The sequence below is a fragment of the Sturnus vulgaris genome, chromosome 5 (genome assembly GCF_052056855.1).
Source record: "Sturnus vulgaris isolate bStuVul1 chromosome 5, bStuVul1.hap1, whole genome shotgun sequence".
Classification (NCBI taxonomy): domain Eukaryota; kingdom Metazoa; phylum Chordata; class Aves; order Passeriformes; family Sturnidae; genus Sturnus; species Sturnus vulgaris.
This window is the reverse complement of record NC_142247.1, coordinates 50,282,236-50,307,706: the sequence shown is the minus strand read 5'-3', so window position 1 is coordinate 50,307,706 and position 25,471 is coordinate 50,282,236. Positions and strand designations below refer to the sequence as shown.

Here is a 25,471-nt window from a genome sequence, read left to right as displayed (position 1 = left end):
CAGTGTGACATGGAAACATGACAGAGGCCATGTGCTGAATCTCAGCACACGGAACAGATGCCAGCAGTGCCTACCAGACACCAGACACTACCAGCCAAAGAAATCAAGACATTTTCATACACAGCTGTTTATCATTATGCTTCAAAGTAGCAAGGTACTTACAATCGCTACCAACTTCTTTGCTACCATACAGGCTACAAACATCCCAACTGGATGTGCTCTGGAGCAAGAGAAGGCAGACACAGAGAGGGAAGGCATGCTGCAAGGACACAGAGAAAGGAAGTATCTCCAATACTTCCCCTCTTCTTCTCATACTTCCCCTCTTCTTCATCAAGAGTTAAAAAGGAGTATTTTTGTATGATTGAGAAGGAATCCACGTCAAAATTAACTTTTGATTTCCCCCAGATTCATTCTAACCGAGCCAGTTCCTGCTAGATCTCCCCATGCACAGGTGTTTGTACTGGCCAAAGGAAAGCCATGCCACAGGCAGCTTCTTTGGCTCTTACTGCCACCTCCAAGCAACTGAGAAGGTATGTGGCAACACACGGAACAAAGAATAGAGCAAACATGCACTCTCAAAGCAACCGTCTGCCTCATCGTTGCCCAGGAGAAAAGAAAATATTGCTTGAATTCCAGACTGTTCTTAGGATTTCCCGACCTACCTAGACTTTTGTTTCAATTCTCCAGAGTTCTGCACCATTCGTTTCCATCGGATTTGGCACGTGTTGGAGGCAACAAGGTGCTATCAAAGTAGGAAACAAGAGTCAGGTATCCTAAAATACAAACCAGTCAGTACTTCAAATATAAAATTATGAATCCGAATAGCCATACTACTGGGCTTTCTTTTATTTACAGCCATCTTGGCAATGAAAATAAACCTGAGATTGTTGTTGTTCAAGGCCAACTGTCATCTACCTTGTTCCTACATCCACCGTAAAAAACCTCCCTGTAAAGATCGTAATGCATTGCACCCACACCAATGTGTCTTGTGTTCAGGATGGATATTCAAATGTAGCAACGTTAGATTTCTATCCAGACTCCTCTCTTAATTTATTCTGCAAATAAAATCCCACGCCATGGAGAAAAAAATGCCTTGACAAAAGCAACTTCTAGCTCTCCACCCATCTTTACCCATTTCTACTATGTTTCAAGATTTACTTCTGCATTCCTCCATTTTTAGAGCCTGATCGCCACCTATTAAGTGTAGCTGGGGCACTGAAAATCAAGAATGCATTTTTTACATTTAAAAGAGCTGTACAGACATAGATGTAGACCCTGCCTTACTGCTGCATTTAGCAATCACACATTGACAGGAAGCAAAGTGCATTTTGTAGCCAAGTCCTTCATTAACTCCAGCAACAATTGTTTTCCTTTATGCTATACCCTCTTTTGACATACCCGATATATTGCAAAACCTTCAGTCTCTCTTCACTGAGTACCATCTGCTCCTTTATCAACTTTTCCATTTCCATATTCACAGTTGGGGGATTCTGTATTTCTTCACTTGCCATAAATTCTCTGCAGGATGGAAAGTAGATATGTAGAATGGAATCACATGATATATGTGATATCATACGTGGTATCACGTAGAAAGAAAAAATGATCAAGTATTACTTTGATAGAAACCAAAAGTGAACACTAGCCTCTTGGTGTTGCTCATTGTCCAAAAGAAGACTGCCAAATTTCTGACCTGAAACTCTGAACTACACACTTCTTTTGCATGAACTTCCAGTCCTTCACTCTCCCTTGCCATTTCAGTTGATGCCATTTTTCTTTCTCAAAAAAACCCGAAATTATTGTACAAGTGAATAGAATATGTGAAGACGCCTGACATGCTATTTTGTTGTTCTTATGGATAGGCAGGAAAAGATAACAGTATATTTCTTAACTTCTCGATCTGATGATAACAGTACAGCTTCTCTTACAAGTCCAGCTGCTACAGTATGATTGCTGAAGGACAAGATAACAGCAACCACTGTGGCACGGAAGTTACTTTAGAAATAATTTTAAGTACATTACATCTTTCAAGCACTGACTTTTGACAACCTACTCAACATGATATTTCTGAAAGTTAAGATGAAAATTAGATTTAACCGTTTTTACATCTTACAAAGCCAGGTGACATGAATAAACGGAGTGAAGGAAGCCACACAGAACATCTGCATTGCAGCTGGCACGAGGTCTGATGATTTCTTTGTGTCCTGCCCCATGCAGAGTAACTACACTGCCTTTCAGTTCTGGCCTTATGGGCTGCACAGCTTGCTCAAAACTCACCTGATGGGCTTGAAAGCTGAAACTGGAGAGGGACATCATGCAGAACCGTTGAGGTACAGCTGGGAGAAGGCTGAACATCACACTGTCAGTGGGTGATCTTGACCACTCTGATTAAACAGGTTATGCATGCAGCTAGCATTCCAGGCAAAGGTCTGTTGAAAAACCAAGGTTTAAGGAAGATATTTCTCAGGTCTGAGAGATCTAAAATGTTTTACTGTCATTTTTCAATATTTCACACATAATTTGAATTGTCTAGAGGGGGTGAAAAGTGAAAAAAAGCATTTTTGTTTGTCTCATTAGAAGAGAGCCTGGTTTGTTGAACCTGTTTCTTTTGTGGGTTGTTTTGTTATATTTTTTAATTATGGAGTTATGTTCTATGACTAGAGGTAGATGTAGATGCACTTAGGATTTGATTTTGAAAAAAATTAAAATATAACCAAAATATAACCAAATCAGAATTGCTCTGAAATACAGTACAAAGTAGCCGAATAACCTTCTAATACATTATTTTAATTTAATCACTATTTCTGTATAACTATGTTTTGCTGAACTTTTAAAACTAAAGCATGTTTAAGAGACTCTTTCCTTTGAAAATAATGTAAAACCAGGTAGTGCCAACACTGAAAATTAGTAAAATGTATATAATGCAGATAATTAATTTGTTTGTTTTAAAAGAGTCTTTGGAGAAAGAATTACACACAATTTTTGGGGTTGATTTAAAATCACACTATCATTTGCTAAATAGGAAATCAGGTTACAATTTTATGATGTGATGATGAAATTAGGAACAATATGTTTTGATGTCTTTCCTTCATGAGTTTAAATATGACTCCTTAAGATTCAAACAATAGGAAAGAGGAAAGCTTTTAATCTTTTATATTATAAGGCTTGTCAGCCTCCAGAGAGAGACATTTTAAGTACATTCCTTTCACCCTCTTAACAGAAGTCTTTAAGTAAATAACTGTGGATGAGTGTTTGGAAAGCACTTTCAAAGTGAAAAGTACTTCAGCACTGGAAAATCTTGAACATTAATGCAGATACTAACCAAAACACCTTAAAGTTGCATTTTAATCTCTTCTGTTTTTGAGAATCATCTTTCATTTTTCCTGTCATTGGCTGAAACTTCAAAACACACACCTTTTCTACATCACTTCTGAATTTACAGATCCCTAGTATATCCTCATGGAGCTGCCTCTTTCCCATCCAGAAGTCCCAGACAATTCATCTGCTTCTCAGCTGTGTTGTCATTGTACAGCTTTCACCCTCCAGTCTGAACCTTTTCTTAGCTTTGCTGTCTTTTTGTAACAAAGCAGAATTTTACACTACATTGACCTAACTGCACCATCAATTTACACAGTGTAAAACTGTTTTCTGTTTTATTTTTTATCTCCCACTGAGTTATTTTCAGCACGTATGTGACCTGCTGCTGAACAGTGAGCTGAGGTTTCCATAAAATTACTAGATAACTTCAAAATCACTTTCCTACCTAGTAATAGTTACTTCAGAGGACTAAGCTGCAGGTAAAGTGAGATCTAAGTATTATTTTATATATTATTTTGTATTTACATTATTTTAGCAAAATGTTGAAATACATTTTCCACTTTATCAGACAGTATGTCATAAGATTGATCTGATGCTTTTAGCACTTTCCATTTTGGGTATTTTTTTGAGAAAACAAAATATGTGCAAACATTATGTTACTATTTAGGCCTCTTTGACTGATCTCCTCTGTAACTTGAACAGCAGAGTCTTGCTCTTCTTTAGCAGTGTATGTTGGGGATATTGCTAATTTATTCCTTTACTCTTTATTATTCTATTTTGCAAATACCAGTGTGGATGTGCCAGTCAAGGGATGCCCACTCTTCAACCGGTGCATCAGTTTTTAAAAAAGCTTTAATGAGAGACTTTGCACCTGTACTTGTCTACTCAGGGAAGTGCCCAGCAACTCTATTGACCATGAACTCTCTCAATATGCAACTACTCTCACTGCTCAGTGCTTTTACAGTCTAATCATCTCCTGACCTGTAAGCTTCTCTTACAGGCTTCCAATTTAGAAAACAAAAGTATGTACAGGTTTGATTGTTCTACATCTTTGACTTAGGTATTGCATTTTTCCCCATATTTTCACATTTGTCCATTTCTGTTTTCTTGATACTAAGTACTAATTTACTAATAAGGACAAGCTTTTTCCTCTTGTGAGTGCTCTAATTTCTCAATGAAAAAATAATTTATATTCCCCAATGAAACAACGATCCAATATTCACTCTAAAAATTGGAATTTTATTTTGGATTTGTAGTTTTGGTACCATCTTAGGTATGGGTACAGCAGAATGAGAGCTTTTGCTGTAAATAGTCTTAATTCTCAAGGGACTTGGTTCACAGCCCTTGGGACAGACATTCAGTGTAAGGAGAATCTAGATTACTGATTGTTTATTTAATTTCAGTTTATAGCATGGCACCAGTTTCCCACAGAACAAACACTTTGTTATCTCCACTGTCTCAACAGCCTCAGTTAAAACCAGATAGTGTAGTCTTCAAGTGGTTTTTTTAGACTGAGATTTCCACAGAAATATATACACAGCGGGTTGAGTTCCCAGTGTTGGGTGTTGGATTGCTCCCCTTTTCTTTCTGTGGAATTCCTCCCATTGTTATGCTAAGTAATTGTGGCTACACCTGAAAACGACAGATAATGTTCTCTCGTAGGGGGGTGGGTGGAGGGCGAGGGGGGGGGAACCGGAAAAGGAAAGGTGGGACGGGGGGTCTGGAGCGGGGGACTCTCTCTCGCTTGGCTCGTGGAGTGGGAAGACAGCCTGGGCTCTGCTCTGGCATCTTCCCCTGCCATCCCAGCACTGAGATCCACGCTCCCTGCCGTTGGACATCGCTCTGCTGCTCTCCCACCTCACCCTACTATCTCCGGACACTCTGCTGAGCACCACGACCGACACCGTGAGGGGGGAGTCACTTTTCCATCCCCTCTCTCCCCTGGGCCGCGGCCGCCATCACCCAGCCCTCTTCAACTGCGCGGGACCTGCCCTGCCCCCACAGCACCGGTAACAGCACAGGGAGACGGCCTGCGGCCAGAAGGGACTGGAGCGGAGCTAGACTGTTCTGTTCTGTTGTCAATTTTTATGGCTGTTGTTGTTTTCTGCCTTGTTAGATACCAGTAAAGAACTGTTATTCTTATCCCCATATCTCCTGCCTGAAGGTGTCTGAATTGGACCTAAAATAATTAAAAGGGAGGGGGGTTGCACTCTGCATCGCAGAAAAGGGGCTCTTGCCTTTCCTTAGACCATACCTGTCTTTCAAACCGAGACACCCAGTTTCAAGAGAACCTTAGTTAACTGCTCCTTGCTGTGTATTTTCACCAACTTCTATCCTATTCTTTTGCCAAAGTCTATTTATCATCCATAGTCACATTCCTCTTCTTACACATGTATTTTGCCTGAGTTCATGGACTTTAAATGCCTAGTTTTTTCATTTTGAAAAAACATGGAGTGACAGAAGCCTGGTTTCATTCTCTGCACATACTGTTATTACTAATGGACCTATCTGTTTTTATTCCCTTGACACTACTTGCATAGTCATGCAATGGAACACTGCTTCTCTACCCCTCTTCTCTTCATGGGTCATGACAGCCACAGTCTTTCAGCCTAACCCAGGACTAATGTAAAATCTTTATTCCAAAGGGAAAGCATATTTTTTTAATAGGAGGAGGAAGGAAGAAGGAAAAAATAGACATAAAACCCATCTTTCTGTTCAGTGCTGATGCATTAAAAAGCCACAGAAAAAAAAATAAATCTGTGAAACTATTTCAGCGACAGTGCTTTTTTAGACAAATGTACAGAAAACATTAATTTGAGGAGTTGAGGTTCTTTATTTTACACCTAATACAATTCAAATTTAAAGGATTACTTGCACAAAAAAATAAACACATTTGGTATAAAAATTTATTGTCACTTTAACACCTTTTTTTCTTCTTATGGCCCCCGCCTTCTTGGAGAAACATATAAAGACTAATGGCACAAGTTTGTTTTATTCTACAGCATTTGTTTTTACATACTCAAGTATCCTAAAGGACAACAGCCCGCTGTATACAAGAACCATTTTCTTCAGCCTGCTGAATTAAGTTTCATAAAGAACCAAAGCTATAAAGGCATTTTAAAAACCACTGTCTCTTTTTTCCTTTCAGAAGCACTGACTTTTTGCACTATTAATATACATAGTGTTACGTAACAGTTCTTGAGTACAGTACATGCAGCAGAATATATCTGTTGTATATAAAACATACATTTAAAATCTTGACTTATCTGAATTTTTGGAAGATTGAGTAATTGTAGAATGCCCACTGCTTAGAGAAAATGGTTTGATAGTACAAATGTCTGCATATGTTGGCCACCGGAACAAGCCAAGGCTCACTGGAATAGTATCTGTAACGCATCAAGATGCGTAAATAATTTACCTACAATATTAAAACACAACTTAGCAAAACCAGTAGTTCAAGATCTTATGACTGGGGGCTGGAACTAGAAGATCTTTACGGTCCTTTTCAACCATACCATTCTGTGATTGCTATGTTACTCTTCAGAGGTTGCAAGGAAGTGTGGTGAGAGTTGCCTCTCTCCTCCCAAGTCCTTTATAAAACCTTTAGTATGCAATTTTTTTCCAGATGAAAGAATTTATTTATGTCTACTGCCTCTTCTCTTCATTGCAGCTGTACACTGTGGACAGTACCATTTCCCTTTCGGTGCTTCTGTCAGTCCAACACATCCATAGTGGAACCACTCAATAGGACACTATAAAAAGAGTTAAAAGAGAGTGTTTTGGATTTGGGTTTTTTTTTCAAAATGCCTATCAAAACTACAATTCTATGAAAATGAAACAAGAGTGGAATGCATAGATTCTGCATTTCACTCAAGTCACAGGACAAAACAAGGAGAGGGGAGGATCTGCAACATACACTCAGCACACTAAGAAAAATGATACAAATTCTAGGAGTCATAGATGGACTCACAGAGCAAAATAACTATGATGTGCTTTGAAATGCTTAGTTTGACAAAGTAATCTCATCACTCACTTCCGTTTAAATATAGCAATGTCAGTAAATACATTATTATATTCAATTGTTCTTTGAAAACTTTTCCTTTGAAAGGGACAGCTCTTGTAAATAGTGAAATAGCTGTAAATTCACAGAAATCAAGAATATTTTGAAGCAGGGCATTTTTGAACCTAGCAAAGGCTGAAGGTTTCTAAAAGACCCTGAGTTGTGTTTGGAGAGAAGTTTCCTGAAGGATGGTTCAAATAATAGGCACTTTACTCAAAAACTCTACTCAAGAAGAAACTCTAAAAAAATAGCAACTCGTAAAAGCAATAGTTATATGCACAAGCCTCTCATGAACCTTTTGAACTTTGTTACTTACATCTTGGTTATCACAGCCTACCATTTCACCATAGGACACCTAGTAAAATAAGAAAAAAAACCCTTAGCAATTAACATTTTGTAAGGGCCAACATTCAAATTTCTTCCTTTGAGAAGTTTTTCCATTAACAGCAGTAACAATATTTTCATTTTACTTTTTTACCCAACCCAAACACCATCATGTTCATAGTGAATTGATTTTCAAAAACTGTTTATGCAAAAGAAGATACATCTGCATATTCCAGATTGGATAAAGAACTAAATTCACAGTGAATCCCCTACATTTTTAATTTAATTATTCCTGAAGTCCCATTACCAGATTTAAAACTCTCCAAGGATATCACATCACTAAAAAAATTGACTATTTTTAGCTTCAATAGTTCATTATTCACATCACCAGTAAGTTAAATAAAAAAAGATCAGAAGTTCAAGAGTAAAAGTACAGTTTTTTCAAAATTAGCATTCAGAGAAGGAAGTTCAGCTACATCAGCAGCTGTAGTTGTATTTCAATTTGGGGGCCATCCTTACCTGATTACAAATACAGTAACGTGGCTCATTTGGATCATAGGTCCAATCAACCTGGCTATTAGAATCAGACTCTGGTATTACTGCTGTTTGCTGAGACAGTTCTTGTGCCAGTGCAGATGAAGAAGAACATGAAGATAGAGAGGAAGAAGAAGATGATGAGGAGGACTGCTGACTTGATGATTTGTTGTTGTTTCTGAGGAAGAGTAAAAAAAGGAAAAAAATAGCATACATAATTTATTTTCTGCCAAGTGAAAGAATCACTAAACAAGTACTTGGTTGACTTGGTTGAAATACTGCAGTATGTAAATCCCAAAGCTATCATTTCATTCAACTACTGCAAGCACTGGAATGCACCCACTGAAGGCTCTTGGAAAAGGAAACAAGTCATACCAGCTTACAAGTGCAAGACCCGCTGCTCTAATCAATGGAATTTAACAGCTCTAAGCTGTCAAGTGGCTTTAACAAATGCTTTTCTTTACAAAGTTTTCCATCAACAGCCTTGGTGTCAAGTCCTTATAAAAACTGTTACCAACAGAACAGGAATTTCCATATAAATAATGTCATATGTCTTGTACAATAACTGTTTAGAAAACGACCGATTCTCTGTTAATCTCCACTCAAGCATCAGCAATCACTCCATAGGAATGGTGCCAGAATAAAATTTCTTTGCATTTGCTTATAGGTCAGACCTGACACCCAAGATATTCATAGATGAAAAATGCTTCTAAAACAGCATTATTAACTGAGTTGTGAACACACACAAATTTGAATGAAGGAAAAAACTCAAGTCAATTTAAAAGGATGGGCATTTTGAGACAAATTCTTTCAAGTTCTGACTGTTGAATGTGTCGTGACATTGTATTGTTAAAAATGTTTTAAAACTTCATTTAAATCAGAAATAAAATTCATTCCCTGTTCTAGATAGTCAGTCATTAGAAAGTGTCATGTTTACTTGCAATTGGCATCAAACAGATCTCTAAATTATTTCAAAACCATCTACAAACCATTGCACAGTAATTCCCAACATTTGCTGTTAGATCCAACTTCTCCAAAACACAGAAAAGTGAGGGAAAACACTTGATTGTCTCTCAGATAAAAAAGCAAGTAAATGGAGTGAGTTTGCTTAAAGAAAAAGAAGTGAGACTAAAGAACACAGCCGTGAACAAAAAATGGCCAATAAGCAGTAACTACATTCTGCTGATTCCCCTCCACAGACATAAAATACAATGCTTTTCTAATATAGCCCATGACCTTTTGAAAGAAATCTCAGCTGTCTTAAAAGTTATAGTTGCAGTCAACAAGTAAGCAAACCTACTTGCTTTTTCTGCCACTTCGTGAATCTGAGGTTGATGAACTTAATGCCTGAGTTAATGTAGATGCCAAAGCTGATGATGAATATCCAGCTGAATCTCTGGACAATGAAAATTCTCTTCCAAGCTGAAAATCATTGTTCTTAAATGCTTCATAGCTGGCTTTTAGACTGGATGTTCGTCTTCCCTCCTTCATCTGAAAGGAATACTGATATTGTATCAGATTACACAGTAAAGCTCTTACATAAGGCTGCTAACTGCTAATGATATGCACAGGTTCATTCGTTACCTTGTTAATGAAATTATGTACAGAAGGCAGTTAAATGTGTGAGAATATCTTCTAGGAAAAGTCAGAAAACAAGCTGTCCCTTTAGGCAAGTTATACAGGATGAAATTGTCGCATACTAATAAAATTCTAATATAAGAACCGAATCACATCAGCTGAAAGTGATCATGGGAATTCAGATAAAAAAAACCAAAAAAACAAAAAAAACCCAGTCACTAGTCTTTCTTCTTAATCTTAAGAGGATGGCAGAATGACAAGAACATTTTGACATTACCTGTGCCGTGGCTTGCACTGCTTGAGCTGCTGCCATGGTAATTGCACCGGCCCCGGATCCTGAAGATAATGAGCCCAGGTTATATGATGCCAATGGTTGAGAAGAGTTTGTATTGTATGCATTGTTTGAAGAGGATGATGAATTACTGTTTCGACACCCTTGATGAATAGAACACATTTATGAAATTCAAAATGAAACTAAATTCCTTTGCATTTTAAGAAGAGTTATATGACAACCAGTGAAAGAGTAGGAACTCCGTTTACACATCAGAATAGTCTAATAATTTGGAAAAAATGTTTTAAAAGTAATTAGACACAGACAGTATTTGTTTATGGAGGAAAAAAAATAAGTTTGTTCCCTATCTATCCTCATATGCAAGGAGTCCTTTTAGAAAGACAGCTCTCACTATGATACTCAGCTATTGAAGAACAAATGCAGCTGCTATACCTATGCCTATATTGAAACAATTCTCCATGTAATTTCTCTCTATTTTCTACTATAATCATCGAGAACAGGGTAAGAATGATTACATACCTATACTATTTCTGAGATAAAACTTTCAACAATCTTAATTCTAAAAACTACAGATCAGTTTTAATGCAACACAATTTCTAGGGTCATCTGCAGAATGACAGCTGCTCAAATATAGCTACATTTTATTTGCAGGCTCATGGGAAGTTTCTTCAAAAGAAAATTTAAATAGACATGACTGAAACTACTTAAAACTGACAAACATTACTGAACTCCAAAACAAGGTAGCTGACTTACTCTAACTCCTTAGTCTTTTATTTTCAGAAAAGAAACTATGAAACACCTTAATATTGAGAATAGGCAGAAAAGTTTAGGTTTTTTTAGTCACTATTCAAAAAGACTTCTCCTTTGACATACATGACACATAAAAACATTTATTTTCAGACCAACCCTCAAAAAAAGGTGTGAAAATTCTTCTCCCTTACTTTGGAAATTCTTGTATACATTTTTTTCTGAAAATAATGCATTGATCTCTTGTATTTCTACTACTAGCTGAACAAAACTGTACTGTTATCTTCCTCAAAGTGTAAATAAAAAGAAACAGCCAGCATACAGCTGTGAAATGACAACAAAGCAGACACGCTTCATGGACAACACAGATGAATAAGAATGCCTGCAATTTCTCATGTTTCAAGTGACTGAAAATCCCAGGGAAAGGGATATCAGCCTCTGATTGAGGACTAGCTGAATGGCAGACCCCAGAAAGGCATTATTCATGGCACATGGTCTAAAAGTCCCACAAAGGGAAGTGCAGTGCACCTGGACAGGAATAATCCCATGCAACAGCACCAGCTGGGGGCTAAGAAGACCAATGGTGTCCTGGGGAGCATTAGAAAGAGCATTGCCAGCAGGTTGAGGCAGGTGATCCTGACCCTCTACTCAGCCCTAGCAAAGCTGCGTCTGGAGTGCTGTGCCCAGTTCTGGGCTCCTCAGTACAAGAGACGTGGAGCTCTTGGAATAGGTTCAGTGGAGTGAAAAAAAGATGATTAAGGTACTGGAGCACCTCACTTATGATGAAAGGCTGAGGGAGCTGAGCCTGTTCAGCCTTGAGAAGAGACGAATCATTGTCTACGAGCATCTGAAGGAAGAGTGTCAATGGGATGGAACCAGGCTCTGCTCAGTGGCGCTGAGCAATAGGACAAAGGGCAACGGGCAGAACCTGATGCACAAGAAGCTCCAACTGAATATATGGAAGAACTTCTTTACTGTGCAGGTGGCCACACACAGGACAGGTAGCATAGGAACAGGTTGCTCAGAGGCTGTGGAGTCTCCCTCACTGGAGATATTCAAGAACTGTCTGTACACAATCCTTTGCAAGGTGCTTTAGGATTACCCTGCTTGAGCAGGGAGGCTGCACCAGATGACCCACTGAGGTCCATTCCACCCTTACCTATTCGATGATTCTGTGATTTCAGAAGATTAACTCACAAATATAATTAAGTTTCTCTTCCTATTATTAAAAAGCAATGAAATGAAAGACAATTAGGATTACCTGGTGTATTTTCTTTAGAAGCATCTGAAGTCAGGGTAGATAGAAGAGCTTCAGATTTAAACTTCTTTTCAGGAACATGATCTGTTGTACTATGGTGAGAAGACGGATTTTGTTTCCTTTCTAAATGAAATAAATGAAGGGAACTTAAGTGTAAAATCTATTCAGCTTGAAAGTCAAATTATGCTAGCCCTTTCAACTAATTCCCACCAGTAAAGCCTATTTCATTCTTGCACTTCTTCAAAGACATTATTAGCATTTATTATGTTTTGTTTTCTCTCTGCAATGATGGAGGGAAAAAAGTTCTGAACTATCTTTTTCCTGGTACTACTCAACAAAAAAACCCAAAGGAAACATAAAAAGTGGCCATCTTTATAAGTTTCAAATACTTACTTTCTACTGGAGTGTGAGAATGGGAGTGATGGTTATTCACAGGCTGTGCTGGCGTATCCAGCTCCAGAGACCCTAAGAGGGAGGTAAGAAGGACACGAAAATTGAGAGTTGGCACTGTTTTAACTTTTACATACTAAAAGAATATTTAAAATATTGACCAAATCACAATGCAGTTATATTTATTTTAATCGGAAAAAACTTTTGCTAGAGTTGAAAACCCTTTCTACAATACAACCAGGAGCCAGTGAGACTAGTTCTCAAATAAAAAAAAATTGGTGACTGCTACTGCCCAACTGTTGAAATCAAGAACTTAAAATTAAGGCAAATAAGAACCAACAACATTGCCCTCAACATGCCACTTACTGAAATGAGTTGCAGAATAGCTGCACCAAAAGTACTGACAATCTACACCAATATGAAATGAAGACTGAACAATGTAAATTGTAAAAATACAGCCTCCAGTCCCACTGAGGGACACCTTGTGTACACCTCATCACATTCAGTCAAAACTCAAGAAACAGCAGTTTCATCTTTCAAGATGATTTAACATCCAAAAGAAAGGGCTGCAAATCATCATCCAGATTTTCTTAACAATCAAAAGACACAGAACAACAATACAAAAAAACCCAAATCCAAACAAAAACTCCACAAAACCAACAAAACAACAATAACAACCCCCACCCCTATCCTCCACTGAAAAAGGGAAAAAGTCAGATGGGCATAAATCAAAGTCTATGTCTAAGAATAAAATTTCTTGTAAGATGAGGCTAAATAATCACAGCACAGGAGAGACTTTGACTATAAATTTAGAACAACATACAGTATTTTGTGTGTCAATTTCTAACAAAATATTTTTAAGTAGTTGCAATACCTACCAACTTACATTTTCACAGAAGACAAAACAAGAAAGCAATTCGCATTCAGTTTTCAAAATCTGTAGCTTCAGCATTTCTTTACCTCTTCTAGTGCTTTCAGAAAGCACTGACATACATGAATATATGAGTAATACGTAAGTATTACAAAAATTTAAAGACAATTATTCTAGAAGAGGATCAAAACATAAGGAGCTATTTTGGCTGAATGAACTTCAGTCATGGTATGAACTTGCCCAAAGGCTGCCCTCTGGCGGGACTTCAACCTTATGTATTTATTCTGAAAGCTAAAAATATTAAGAGTATCCTACTTTTAGCTTTATTTAAAAACAAAAAAGGAAACAGAACCCTCAAACCAAACAAACCTTAAAGATGCAACATGCAGTCGAGTACTTCTCTATTTTGAATTATTGAAATCTTATCTAGCAACCTCTCCAAACACATGGTTCAACAGAAGGTAGCATCACATCCTAAAACCATCTGGGATTTAAACTAAAATAAACTAGTCCTTTTCTGTAACTGTGAGTCAATTAATAGCATTTAGAGTTTCCTTTTTTGTGCCTGTTATTTGTAACAGCAATTACAAATAAAATAGCCCCAAACTCCCAGCTTATATAACATAGCCACAAAAAGTTCCAAGAAAGAATACTTATTCCTAATATCCCCAAGTGACTTAAGTTAATTTTCACTATCTTTGGCTATGAGGATAGCCACTGCCTCCATAATCACTGCAGTTAAATCAACTTGTAAATTTATCACAATCACATTTGAATTTGATGTCTAAATGCTGGTAAGCCAGATTCTTCTACATCAAGCTGGCAAAAAAGCTATAACTTTACATTTTTATTTACATTCTGAATACAAGTATGGTTGTATTTAACATGCAGGTTTCTTACATAAAATGCTTTTCCTTCACTGGCCCATTACAGAACAACCCATTCTCGTCCCTTTAAAAAATGAAAACCACCGAGTACATGGAAAACTAAAATAATGACCCTCCTTACTTTAGTGGCAATCACTTCAAGGAAGAATTGGTACCCTTGCAACTGGTATGCTTAGACCAAAGCACTTGGCTTAATATCTACAGTCATTAAAAACAGGTTTAAAGAATTATGTATTTTACTGTAGCAATTCACAAGGACAACAGTTGTATGCAAAAATTATTCTATTACTCAGCTCATTAATCAGTATTTTGATTCCACTGGTATAAACTGAGGTTGAGACTAAAATCTGAGAATCACTGATGAAAAGTGGGTTAAAACACAGGTGAAAATACTGGCAGCCACTAACAAGTGTATAATACTTTAATTTTGCAAATTGACAGAAAGTCTGTCATGTTCTTAAAATCATGCATACTTACGTCTCTCTAGTATTTCTGTAATTCCAGCATTATCTGCTTCAAGTTCCATTTTAAATTTAGCGAGTTCCTGGTCCAATTTTCTCAAATGACGGTCTACCTGTTTGTTAGACGAAGCAAAAATAAATAGCATCTACTTCTGGAACATGAATATCTACGTCCTCAATCTCAGGCTTGCTAAGTATTTCCCTTCCAGCAATTCTGTGCCACATAGGACTAAGCACAATAATGCACAGAAGCGATCTTTTTGGTCACCTCCACTTCCCTCACTCAGCAAAGACAATGCTGTTAACACCAAAATAGCATAGGCAGAGCTCCAAGGCACTTCTTTTCAGAAATAAAGATGAAGAAGACTTGGAGGTGCCCTGGTTATGCAAACACAAAGGGGAAGAGAGAGAACAGTACATGACATGGACTTTAGTAGAAATTGGGCTGCTTTGGGGGAATTGCAAGCTCTGAACTGAAACCTGTGTGCCATTTGTGTGTCACTATAAACACCAGTAAATTCGGTGTGTACTGAGTCTTAACTGAAAGTGGAGACTTCTGTGTGTTTCAGCAAACTATGACGTGCTCTTGGCTATTAAAAATCAACCAAAAAAATTCTCAACTCACTATCATGAAAAGAAACACTACATTCCAAATGCTTTCTACATCTGTAATCATACAGCAAAATTTACCCGTCTTTATTGAAAACTGGGAGGTTTTTCCAGTTACCAGCTAAGCAAAAGAGAAGTTCCAATTTCTAGAACAAACTTTTGGCTAGTTGTAGTGAAACTAAAGCAGTTGTTTTGTATCTTCTATATTTGAGCATAGTCTGACTTGCAGGTTCTGTTCTCTTGAGAAATGCAAAATAAATAAACTTTATACTTTAAATCACATGCCACTCCTCTCTGGGTCTGGCCATCCATCCAATTTTTAACCCAATGAATAGTGCACCTGCCCAAGGAATAAGCAACCAGTTTCTCCAGGAGTGTGCTGTAGGAAACAGTGTCAAAGGCTTTACTGAAGTCCAGGTAAGCAACATCCACAGCTTTTCCCTCACATACTAAGCAGGTCACTTCATCGTTGAAGATCAGGTCAGTCAAGCAAGACCTGCCTTTTCTAAACCCATGCTGCCTGGGTCTGATCCCCTGGTTGTCCTGCTTGTGCTGTGCTATGACACTCCCCAGGACTGAAGTCAGACTGACAGGCCCTTACTTCCCTAGATGCTCTTTCTGACCCTTCTTGTACATGGGCATTATAGTTGGTAATTTCCAGTCAACTGTGACCTCTGGTAAACACCCAAAAGTGCCTAAGTGACCTCTTCCACCATCTCTCCCAGTGCTGTGGGGTGGATCCCATCACAGCCCTAGACTTGTGTGTATCTAAGTGGCATAGCAGATTGCTGACCTCCCTTGAATTACAGGAACTTCATTCTGCTCCCTACCCACTTCTTCCAGCTCAAGGGGCTGAATATCCTGAAAACAACTGGTCTTGTCATTAAATATTGTGGCAATGAAGTACCTCTGCCTTTTCTTCATCCTCCACCATGATGTTTACCTCCATATCCAGTAAAGGATGAAGATTTTCCACAGCCCTTCTTTTATTGCTGATATATTTTTAAAATAGTTTTCTCTTTCATAGCAGTAACCAGATAAAGTTCTACTTGGGCTTTGGCCCTTCTAATTATGGCCCCACACAACCTCATAAAATCCATGTAGCCCTATCAAGTTGCCTGCCTGTTCTTCCCAAGGTGATACACTCTTTTTTTCCCCAGATTGAAGACAAAGCTCTGTATTTAGCCAGGCCGGTCTTCTTCCCTGCTGGCTTCTCTTTTGGCACATGGGGATGGGCTGCTCCTATACATTTAAGATTTCCTTCTTGAAGAATGTCCAGCCTTCCTGGACTCCTCAACACTGCATCCCAAGGGATTCTCTCAACTAGTCTCCTAAACAGGCCAAAGCCATGCATTAAAACCTTATGATTTTTAATACTATTTCTGTTTTATATTTAAGTGACACTTACTACCCAAAACCCCCAAATTCTTATAACTCAATAAAATATTAAATGTTTCTTTCACCAGCAAAGCATCTGTATGTAGATGAAATAAAAGTACAGGCAGTGCTTATTAAAATACTTAGAACTTCCTAGGGTATACACTTAGATACTTCACCACAAGTCTTGTGCCCACTTACCAGATCATATATTTGATTCGCCAGTTGCACTTTTTCATCTGCATCTTCCAAAGCCTTATAATAATCCTGTTATGAAAATAATTTTCTTTTTAATTATGAATGTAACTGAACTAATTTCAGTAAAGCACAAAATATAAGTCAAAAGGACAAATTAAAGTCAGTTTTCAGAAAGACTGTGAAGTTTTACTGTAAATAACCATCATCTGAATCTTAAATGAGATATAATATACATAAATTTATTTTCTCTGTGTTAGAAAAAAACAAATTACAAGATGGGGACACTTCCAACTATAGTGACATCTATATTTCTGCAAGAAATACTACAGGAAATGAAACAATCTTGGATTTATTTTATATTACACAGCATCATGTTATGGACTTAAAATAAGATTGTGTCTTTTACTTCAGGACCACCACAAATCCTACTACTCTTCAAAATGATGCTGAAGTACTCTGTGGGGAGGCCTTTCCAGCACTCTAGTTAAACTAAGATAATACTGTATATAATTTAAAATACTTTAAAATAAGCTTCTCTTCATAAGTGCATTCTAAATAATTTGACTAAAACAATTCAAAAGTCTCCTCTAAGCAATGAAAATTCACAGATAAACCTTTTTTTTTAAAAAGGTGTATTTTCAAATGCTTTTACTTTACATTTCAACAGATTTACTGCCTTTTAATTCTCAGCTTCCACTGAATAGTATCTTATGTGAAAACTACTTGAAATTTTGATTCAACTGAAGTCAAAAGCAAATTTTTCATTTATTCTAGTGAAGTCAGAGCTCTGACCTTTTTCTTTTTTAGAATTTAAAAATCTATTTGCATTAATTAAAGAAAACAACTCTTACCCAAATTAGAGGCTGAAGAAGCCACTGTAAGAGACTACAAAGGCATTTCTCCTGACGGAGAATGGATGTCCTGATGGACTACATTGCTAACAATAACACCGCCAATGCTCAGGTACTGAGGGATAACACAGAACACATCCATATTCATTTTCTTACTCCTCCCTCTCTCAAGCTACATAGATCATATGCATAACGTGTAGAAGAACACAGATTGAAAATCACAGGAAATGCTGAATCTAAGCTTGAAAAATATTCTCTAAAAGAAGGCAAATTAACTTGGGCAACTTCATGTCACACAAACCGAAACAAAAAAATCTGAGTTCAAAATTTAGTACCAGGCTTCCTCACCAATTCAGGATTACATTTTTTTAAATGCTAGCAAGTGCTCAGTAAAACTTGAAAGAAATTCTTGATCAAAGAAAACTTTCACTCACTTTTCTCCTCCAAGGTAGTTCCATCCACCTCTATGAAAGCCCAAAGGAAGGCACAGTTCTGAGCACTTAAATCTCACATTAATCACAAACTATTTTTTCCTAAGATTGTCTTAGTTTGCAAAAGGAAAATCTGACCCACTCTTGTGATAACCTTACTTTTTTGATTGATGTCATTTGTTCTTCTCTCCATTCAGGTTTGTTTTTCTTTGCATTCATAAAAAATTCATTTACCCTCTGCTCAAGTTGATCCATTGCATCTGTAGCATAGGAAAAGATTGAGACAAATGTTATCTTCTCATGTACATAAACATTAGAAAATAAGGGGAAATTTTTTTCTCAAACAAAGTTGACAGGACTGAGGTGCAAACTATTAGAGAGGAAAAAAAAGAAAAAAACCAAACAACTAAGCAACAGTGGACAGCGGAGGGAAATATTTACCTTAATTTCCAAGAAGCAGAATTGCATTCTGGTAGGATTCTCATCAAGGTTCTCGTGCTCTCCAGCATGGGACAGGCAGTACTCCAAGTTCTAAAGGTTTTTTGTCCCTAAGAGCAGTGGTAGTGACTTAAAGCACGACCCAAACTCCTCACCCAGGGCTCTAGACTGCTGACTTTGGAACATTCTAGCCAGTTACAAACTGAGCAGGAAACAAAATGTTCTCCTAAGAGAAACAGTCAAATACAAAACCAAATAGTTGAAATAAAATTAGTGTCTCAAAAAGGTAGACCAATCGAAGAGCAAAGTCACTGCCTTTAAGCCCAGGGCCTCTCCATAGTTTGCTAGGAAGGGTCAGGGTAAATTGAAAGCGTTTACAAATTATTCCCTCCACCCTCAGAGAAGTAAATCCACTGATGAAGTATTATTTTGACAGGATTCTTACTTCCATGAGGTTGAGAAAGATCATAAGGGGGCAAAAATACAACCACCCATTTTCTAACATTAACTATCTCTAGAAAGGAAAATGTCAACCACAAGTTATTTTTTTCATTGTTTATTGAGACAGGAACAGGGATTCCCTTCCCTTTCTCCCCTCCACCCTTCTCCCACTGAGTTTACTATTTCAACAGCTGGACACTTGTGCACTCAGCAGCTTGCACATTTCTAAAAACATGCAGCTGCCTCAGTCAAACTAGCTTGGACAGCCTTGCTAGTGTCAGGATAGATGACAGTATTGAGGTTTTTCTTCCCCAGCATCCTCAGTGACATTGTCCAGCTATCAGTTTTAAATTAAATGTGACAATGTATGAATCACCCACAAACTTCAGGCTCTGGGTACAAAACACCTAAGAAACTTTCCAGAAACCACCATTAAAACTGGATCATATCTTGCCAAAACAAAATACAAATTAACTAATTAGTTCAAGAAGCTCATGAATCCCTAAGTATGATTTACTCTTAAAATCCAAGAGGCCAAGGGTCTTCTCAACTCCACAGCTAGAACCAACTGTTTACATAAATAACCAAAAATCATTCCTACTAAACAATCAAAAATCTTAATCAGTCTTCCTTATGCTGGGAACTTTCAACATCAAACCCAACAGGAACCTAACAATTGACAGGACAGAGCACCATTAATCCCAAGCCATAACAGCTGTGACCTAAGTTCACATCAACTTTATTTAGACCCACACAAACAAAGTAGTCAAACGGTTTAGGAGTAAAACAGGCTAAAGTGGGATAACCTGAACAATGAGCATTTTCCACTTGCACCATATAGAGAAGATTAAGAAGCCTGAGAGGCAAGCAAGAAACACACACTTTATATAGAGGCTTCTAAAATCTTTGTTCTTTGACCAAATGACTCTAATTTGGACCAAAAAAACAAGAGACAAAATGTTCTATCCTGTCAGCACAAACACCTTAAGTGTTAGTTATTTTAGTGGTTTCATAAAGAAAAAAATTATAAAAAGTATCTTCCCTCTTCACTTTTTATTGACATGTTACCAGTCTGTGTGAAACTGCCTAGGGGAAATTTCCATAAACTTGGTCTCTTCTGAAAGAGCAGAAAAGGCAAAGGCAAGTGCAGATCAGATCTATCCAGTTATATAAGTTCTCTGCTATACTCAAGTTCAGTCGTTTTTTCTCATGATACTATATTCTGAGATACCAATTTCTTAGATAAATTTTCCTAAGAGAGTTGTCAAAACTTCTATGAGAACAGTCTTTTTTCCAGATGTTGACATCTTACCATGAAAACCTGATAATCCATGATTTTTAACTTAAACAGAAAAACACATTTTATGCTTCATGTGCAGCTCAGTTAAAACCCAAGAGTCAAGTCCCGACTCAGATGATCTTTGCTTTTTCCGCAGCAATCTTATCAGAATATATAGCAGATAGACTCGGTTTATTATTTCTTCCAACTACAGAATTATTTCTTCCAACTACAGAACCTGCCTCATTAGGAGTTATTGTGGTCTAAACAGAACTGAATACAAAGTCAACAATGACATTAAAGCAGAGCTGCAGAGATATCTAAATTACAAATCATGTAGATTTCTGGGACAGTATCACTCATCAAAGTACTGTTTTCAAGTACTTCTGTGACACCAAACAACTTCCAGGTTTGCATGTAGCACTCATCAGCCAGTTGGGCAAGTGATGCTGAAGAGGTGCTAGTCCAGAAGTTTCATATATGTCTTTGGATACCCTGCCAATCATTGGATAAGAATTACAGACGTACCAAGGTCTGAGAAAATTTTTCTATACACCTAGGGTAGGGTATATACTAGGGTCCTAGTATACAATACTCACTGTCATTTACTACTTCCAGTAATACAACATGGAGTGTTATTTATCATTTTCAGTTAAAGAAGAGGAAATGACAATCTGCTGTCTTGGCATTGCTAGCTGCCTCAGTTCTCAAACACGCCTAAAAAAAACACTACTATCTTCTTTGCCTTCTTATGGAACAGAAGTAAAATTTATGAACTTACTCCAAACTATCCAAGTCAGGGAGCTGCTCACTCCCTCTCATGATGCTCCCTGGTGATAGCAACTTCAGAGGTGTTATCTCCCAGAAAGAGCCATGACAGTTCCCACAACTATAAGCACTGAACCCAAGACAACCTTTAGGTCATAATATACAAAAAAATCCTATAGACAGTCCTACATGTGTCAGTAACACCTGATAAACAGACCTGCTGGGCTCACTAAAGTAAATATCCAACCGAAACCACTTCAAAGTATTAAAGAACTGTTCCCACTTAGTGCCACATTTTGTATTCCTATACAATAGTCCCTTGTTATTTCAATCTCTGCTTTTTCTCTCATTCCCTCTTACAACAGCCTGGCCCTTCCATATTAATGACTGCTCTCATCTTTTGTGCAGTAGCAGTTTCATTAATGAATACTTCTGGATCATAGTTATAGATAACCATATTAATTGTGTGTTAAATGACTGCAGGAGCTACCCAGGGTGTTACAGGACACCTAAGTCCCAGACGAGATTGCATTAGAAAAGATGAAATGGCAATGCATCCTGAAAACAGCATAAGGCAGTGTATTACATCAGGATAAAAGGAGATACAAAGTGATCTACAAAGAAGTACACGGAAGTGTATTTATAAATTTACTTTATATAATATATATATTTCCACAAAAGTAGATATTTATATAAAATATAATTTGCATAAAACCGAAAGTATATTTAGAAGTAAATTTGGTTGCCTGTCAGCTAGGGCAAATAGCACCTTCACATATACTGTTATTAGGGAGCTGGCTGGAAAGTTTCAGGGAGAGCGTGTCGCTGCCTACTGGAAGGAGTGGGACATAACTCATGTTCCAAACCACCATCACTGCTCTTAGGGATCAAAAATCTAAAGAGTTTGGGACGTGCCACCGAAAACGCCCTTGGGAGCAGCACAAGCCCAAGAATGTAGCTCCTCCAAGGCCCTCCTTGCGCCGAGGCGCGGCGGAGGGGGGGGAGGGCAGCTTGGGGCGGGGGCTGCAGCGCGAGCGCCGGGGGCGTGCGCCCCGCCCCTAGCCTCATCGAGGCGGCTCCGCGGAGCCTTCGCCCGCGGGAGATGACGAGACGGCCCCAGGGCAGAGCGGCGGTGCTGGAGAGCCGGGGCAGGGCTGGCGATGGGGCGCGACCGCCCCGGGGCAGCGCGGGGAGAGCGGGCGGAGGTGCTGCCGCGGGCCGGGGCGGCGCCGCTTCGTCTCCCTCCTTCCTTCGTTCTCTGCTCGGCTTTCCCGCCCATCCCGCTCTGCGGCGGGGCGCGGCTGTGGGGCCGGTGCCCGCGGGGCGGAGCGGGGCGGGGCGGAGCGGGGCGGGCGCGGAGGGGGCGGGCGGAGGCGGAGGGGGCGGAACTCACGTACTCTGCACCTGCAGGTCCATCTCGCGCATCTCGGTGAACCTGTCGCGCAGATCCATGGGAAGCTGCTCGATCACTGCGGGGACACGGGGGAGCGGGAGAGAGGGGGGAGGAAGTGGGGGAGCCAGTCAGTCACTCGCTGCCGTGGGGGAGGGGGGCGCAGCCTCCTCGCCGCGGCTTCCACCAGTTCCCCCGCACCGGCCGTGTCCGGCCGCCCGGCGCCCCCGCCGCGCACACACTCACTCTCCAGATAGTCCTCCAGGTACAGCATGGCGGCGGCCGGGCCCGCGCCCAGGGGCTGCTCGAGAGCAGGCGCTCGTCCCTTCCAATATGGCGCCGCCGCCAACAACACCAGCGCCTCGACTCAGCGAAAACAAGATTGGCGGCGGATGGCGCTCGCCCCGGCCGCGCCGCGATTGGCTGCTCGCGCCGCTGACGCACACCGCGGCCCGCGCTCTGCCGCGTGGCCTCACGGGAAGTGTAGTCTATGCTGGGCGAGCCGGTGGGAGACTGCGCGTCCCGCCGGGCATTGTCATTCCGGCCGGTCCGCCGTCCGAGGCGAGCGAGGAAGCATTTCCTCCTGGCAGGGGCCACGGGACTCTTCTCTGGGAGCAACCTTCGGTCCTCCGGAGGGTCCCCGGCGTGACCGCAGCGCCGCAAACCAGGCGGAAGGAAAGGGAAAACTTGCAGCTTCTTGACCAGTCTCGAGGCTTTTGTTTGTCCCTTGTTGTTTTAAATGCTCGCAGCCGGCAGTAGTTAATTAAAAGCGTAAGAAATGGTAAAACTAATGAAATTGTTTCAGTCCGTTAACTCTCACGGCACAAGGTAAACAAGCTGCCCCGTTCGGCACAGGTCACAGGTACGCGCAGCGCTAGGAGAGGAGAAACGTACGTGGGATTTAGAGTTGCTGTTGAGAGTGCAAAGCCAAACGTGGCTGACAGCACTGATTGCCATACAGCTACAATACTCCCTGCAATAATTCACTTTTACCTGTTTGGGGCTGGGGTTTTTCACAGTTTAATTCCCCCAAACAGTTTTTCATCACTCTTCTATTGCTGTAACTGCTATAAGCGTGAACTGATGCATTTATCCGGATGTATTTTTTGCCTGGGGAAGGAAATTTTTGGGGCTTGCATGTGTCAGGTGTAAGTACAGGAGCATAGGAATATTGATAGCAGATGAGGCTTGCTCTCCACTGTGCTTTTTGTTTCCATGTCTTTATCTGTGCCAGATGTATCCAAGCAAAAAGGAAATAAGTGCTTAAGCCAAGTATGAGTAAAACTTGCATGGGATGTTTTTGAGTGTCAAGACCAATGGAAAATGGTACTTTTCTTATATCTGAAGTTTATGTATTTTGAGTAGTTAGTTAAAGATGACTGAATTTTGGGAAGTGAAGCATACATTTTTTATATAGCCTTTATGAAGACCAATGGTAATAATGTGTTGGATATATGCAGTATAGCAAACAAGTTGACAGGCTTTAATTCTTTTTGTCACTAAAGATGGGGAGAATGAAAAAAGTCTAAGAATAAACTCTCAAAACCTTTTCAACTTTGTGAAAAGTGCTGCATCAGTGTGGTCATTTTCCATACTCGTTCCATCATCAGCCATGTAGTCTGCACTGCCAAACCAGAAATACCAGTTACTCTCCTACATAGAAATGAGAACAGATTTTAGATGGTCATTAAGCTCAGTTAGACTTAGTGGAAATGATCTCTCTATTATTGTTCATACAGATCACTTGCCTTTACAACTTCTGACACACTAATGAAGGCATAACAGTATTTTTAAAGTTTTATTTGAGAAATTGCTTGTCTTCAGTTTGGTATGTAAAAAACAAGATTGACCCTTTGTGGGAAGGTAAATGCTTGCACTTTCTGAAGTGAAAGGGTTTGATGCAGCAAGAGAACTTAGTCCATGCAAAAGCAAAGCAAAGTAAGTAATGCATCCTATATGCATTAGGAGAAAAGCTAGGTGAGTTTAGGGGAAATCTGAATTGGTGGCATCACTTTCTTTTAAGCTTAGTTGCAGCTTTAATTATTTTTGAAGAAAAATAATGTTGTAGACGTGTTTAGGAGCACATTTCATGCAGCTGAAGTCTAAGAACAGTACTGTAAACAAAGATACCACTATTAGAACCACAACTGAAATATGGTCATACGATAAGTCCCTTGTCCTGGGGTACAATGCAACAAATGTGTATTCTATCACCATCTGTTGAAATATGGGAGGGGTGGTGATCCTTATCTCTGTGGGTGATATCCTCTGCTGATGTGCCATCTGATAAAATCAGGGGGGATGATCATCGTTATCTTTTCACAACCCATCCTTCCTCCAGAAGATATATTCCGTTAATGGGCCATTAAGTCCTACTGTGTGACTGATAAGATTACATCATCCCATTGGGAGATGCCCCAGCCAGGGGCAGGAGCCAAGCCTTTCCTACCTAGATAAAAAAACTGGGGTTTGGGACGCAAAAGCAGCCCTTTCCACTGGATCCCAGAGGAAAGTCGGACCTTTTTCCACATCATCGCTGGACTTTCGGAGGAAAACTGCACCTTCTACAGGAGCACTGCTTCAACAGAACCACATCCGTCATCCAGGAGGACTGCAGCCACCATTTATACAGACTGCTACCAACACCCTGACTGACGGTGTCAGGTTGTATTCTGACTCTGTCGGTGGTTTTTCTTTTGTATTATTGCATGTATTTTATTTTTTCTCCTTTTTCCTATTAAATTGTATTACTGACTTGGAGTCTCTCACTGGTTTTGCTTTCAAACCAGCACATCCCTACAATTTGCCTTATGACCAAAATCGCAGGACAGCACGGACATTGTGATAGTCTGACTTCTCCTCATCTTTGCCAGCTTGGGAATAGCTACTAAATTTCTCAATGAGGCCTACTGTGCCACGGTTTTCTATGTGTCTTGTGGTGCTTAGACCAAGGAGACCGAGGAACACAGCAC

The 25,471-nt window shown here is 39.5% G+C and overlaps 1 protein-coding gene and 1 long non-coding RNA gene across 5 annotated transcripts; both read right to left on the bottom strand.

Annotated features, from left to right (window-relative positions):
- Nucleotides 1-167: 167 nt before the first annotated feature.
- Nucleotides 168-2,756, bottom strand: LOC148223708 (uncharacterized). 2 transcript variants are annotated; one of them, XR_015804193.1, is made up of 4 exons: nucleotides 2,275-2,756; nucleotides 1,399-1,518; nucleotides 663-742; nucleotides 168-259 (listed from the first exon to the last, which is right to left on the bottom strand). It is a non-coding gene; the product is annotated as an uncharacterized LOC148223708 (long non-coding RNA). The 2 variants fall into 2 exon arrangements; XR_015804192.1 differs by lacking the exon at nucleotides 2,275-2,756 and having other exon boundaries at nucleotides 1,399-1,691.
- A 3,372-nt stretch (nucleotides 2,757-6,128) lies between these two features.
- Nucleotides 6,129-22,898, bottom strand: ING3 (inhibitor of growth family member 3). 3 transcript variants are annotated; one of them, XM_014892361.2, is made up of 12 exons: nucleotides 22,746-22,898; nucleotides 22,507-22,578; nucleotides 18,343-18,443; nucleotides 16,905-16,970; nucleotides 14,734-14,830; nucleotides 12,502-12,573; nucleotides 12,112-12,231; nucleotides 10,089-10,246; nucleotides 9,534-9,724; nucleotides 8,219-8,411; nucleotides 7,692-7,730; nucleotides 6,129-7,067 (listed from the first exon to the last, which is right to left on the bottom strand). In XM_014892361.2, the coding sequence occupies exons 1-12, from the start codon at nucleotides 22,771-22,773 to the stop codon at nucleotides 6,951-6,953; spliced, it is 1,254 nt and encodes a 417-aa protein (XP_014747847.1). In that variant the 5' UTR covers nucleotides 22,774-22,898; the 3' UTR covers nucleotides 6,129-6,950. The 3 variants fall into 3 exon arrangements, with proteins under 3 accessions (XP_014747847.1, XP_014747848.1, XP_014747850.1); XM_014892362.2 differs by having other exon boundaries at nucleotides 10,089-10,147; XM_014892364.2 differs by lacking the exons at nucleotides 22,507-22,578; nucleotides 22,746-22,898 and adding an exon at nucleotides 18,625-18,765.
- Nucleotides 22,899-25,471: the final 2,573 nt, after the last annotated feature.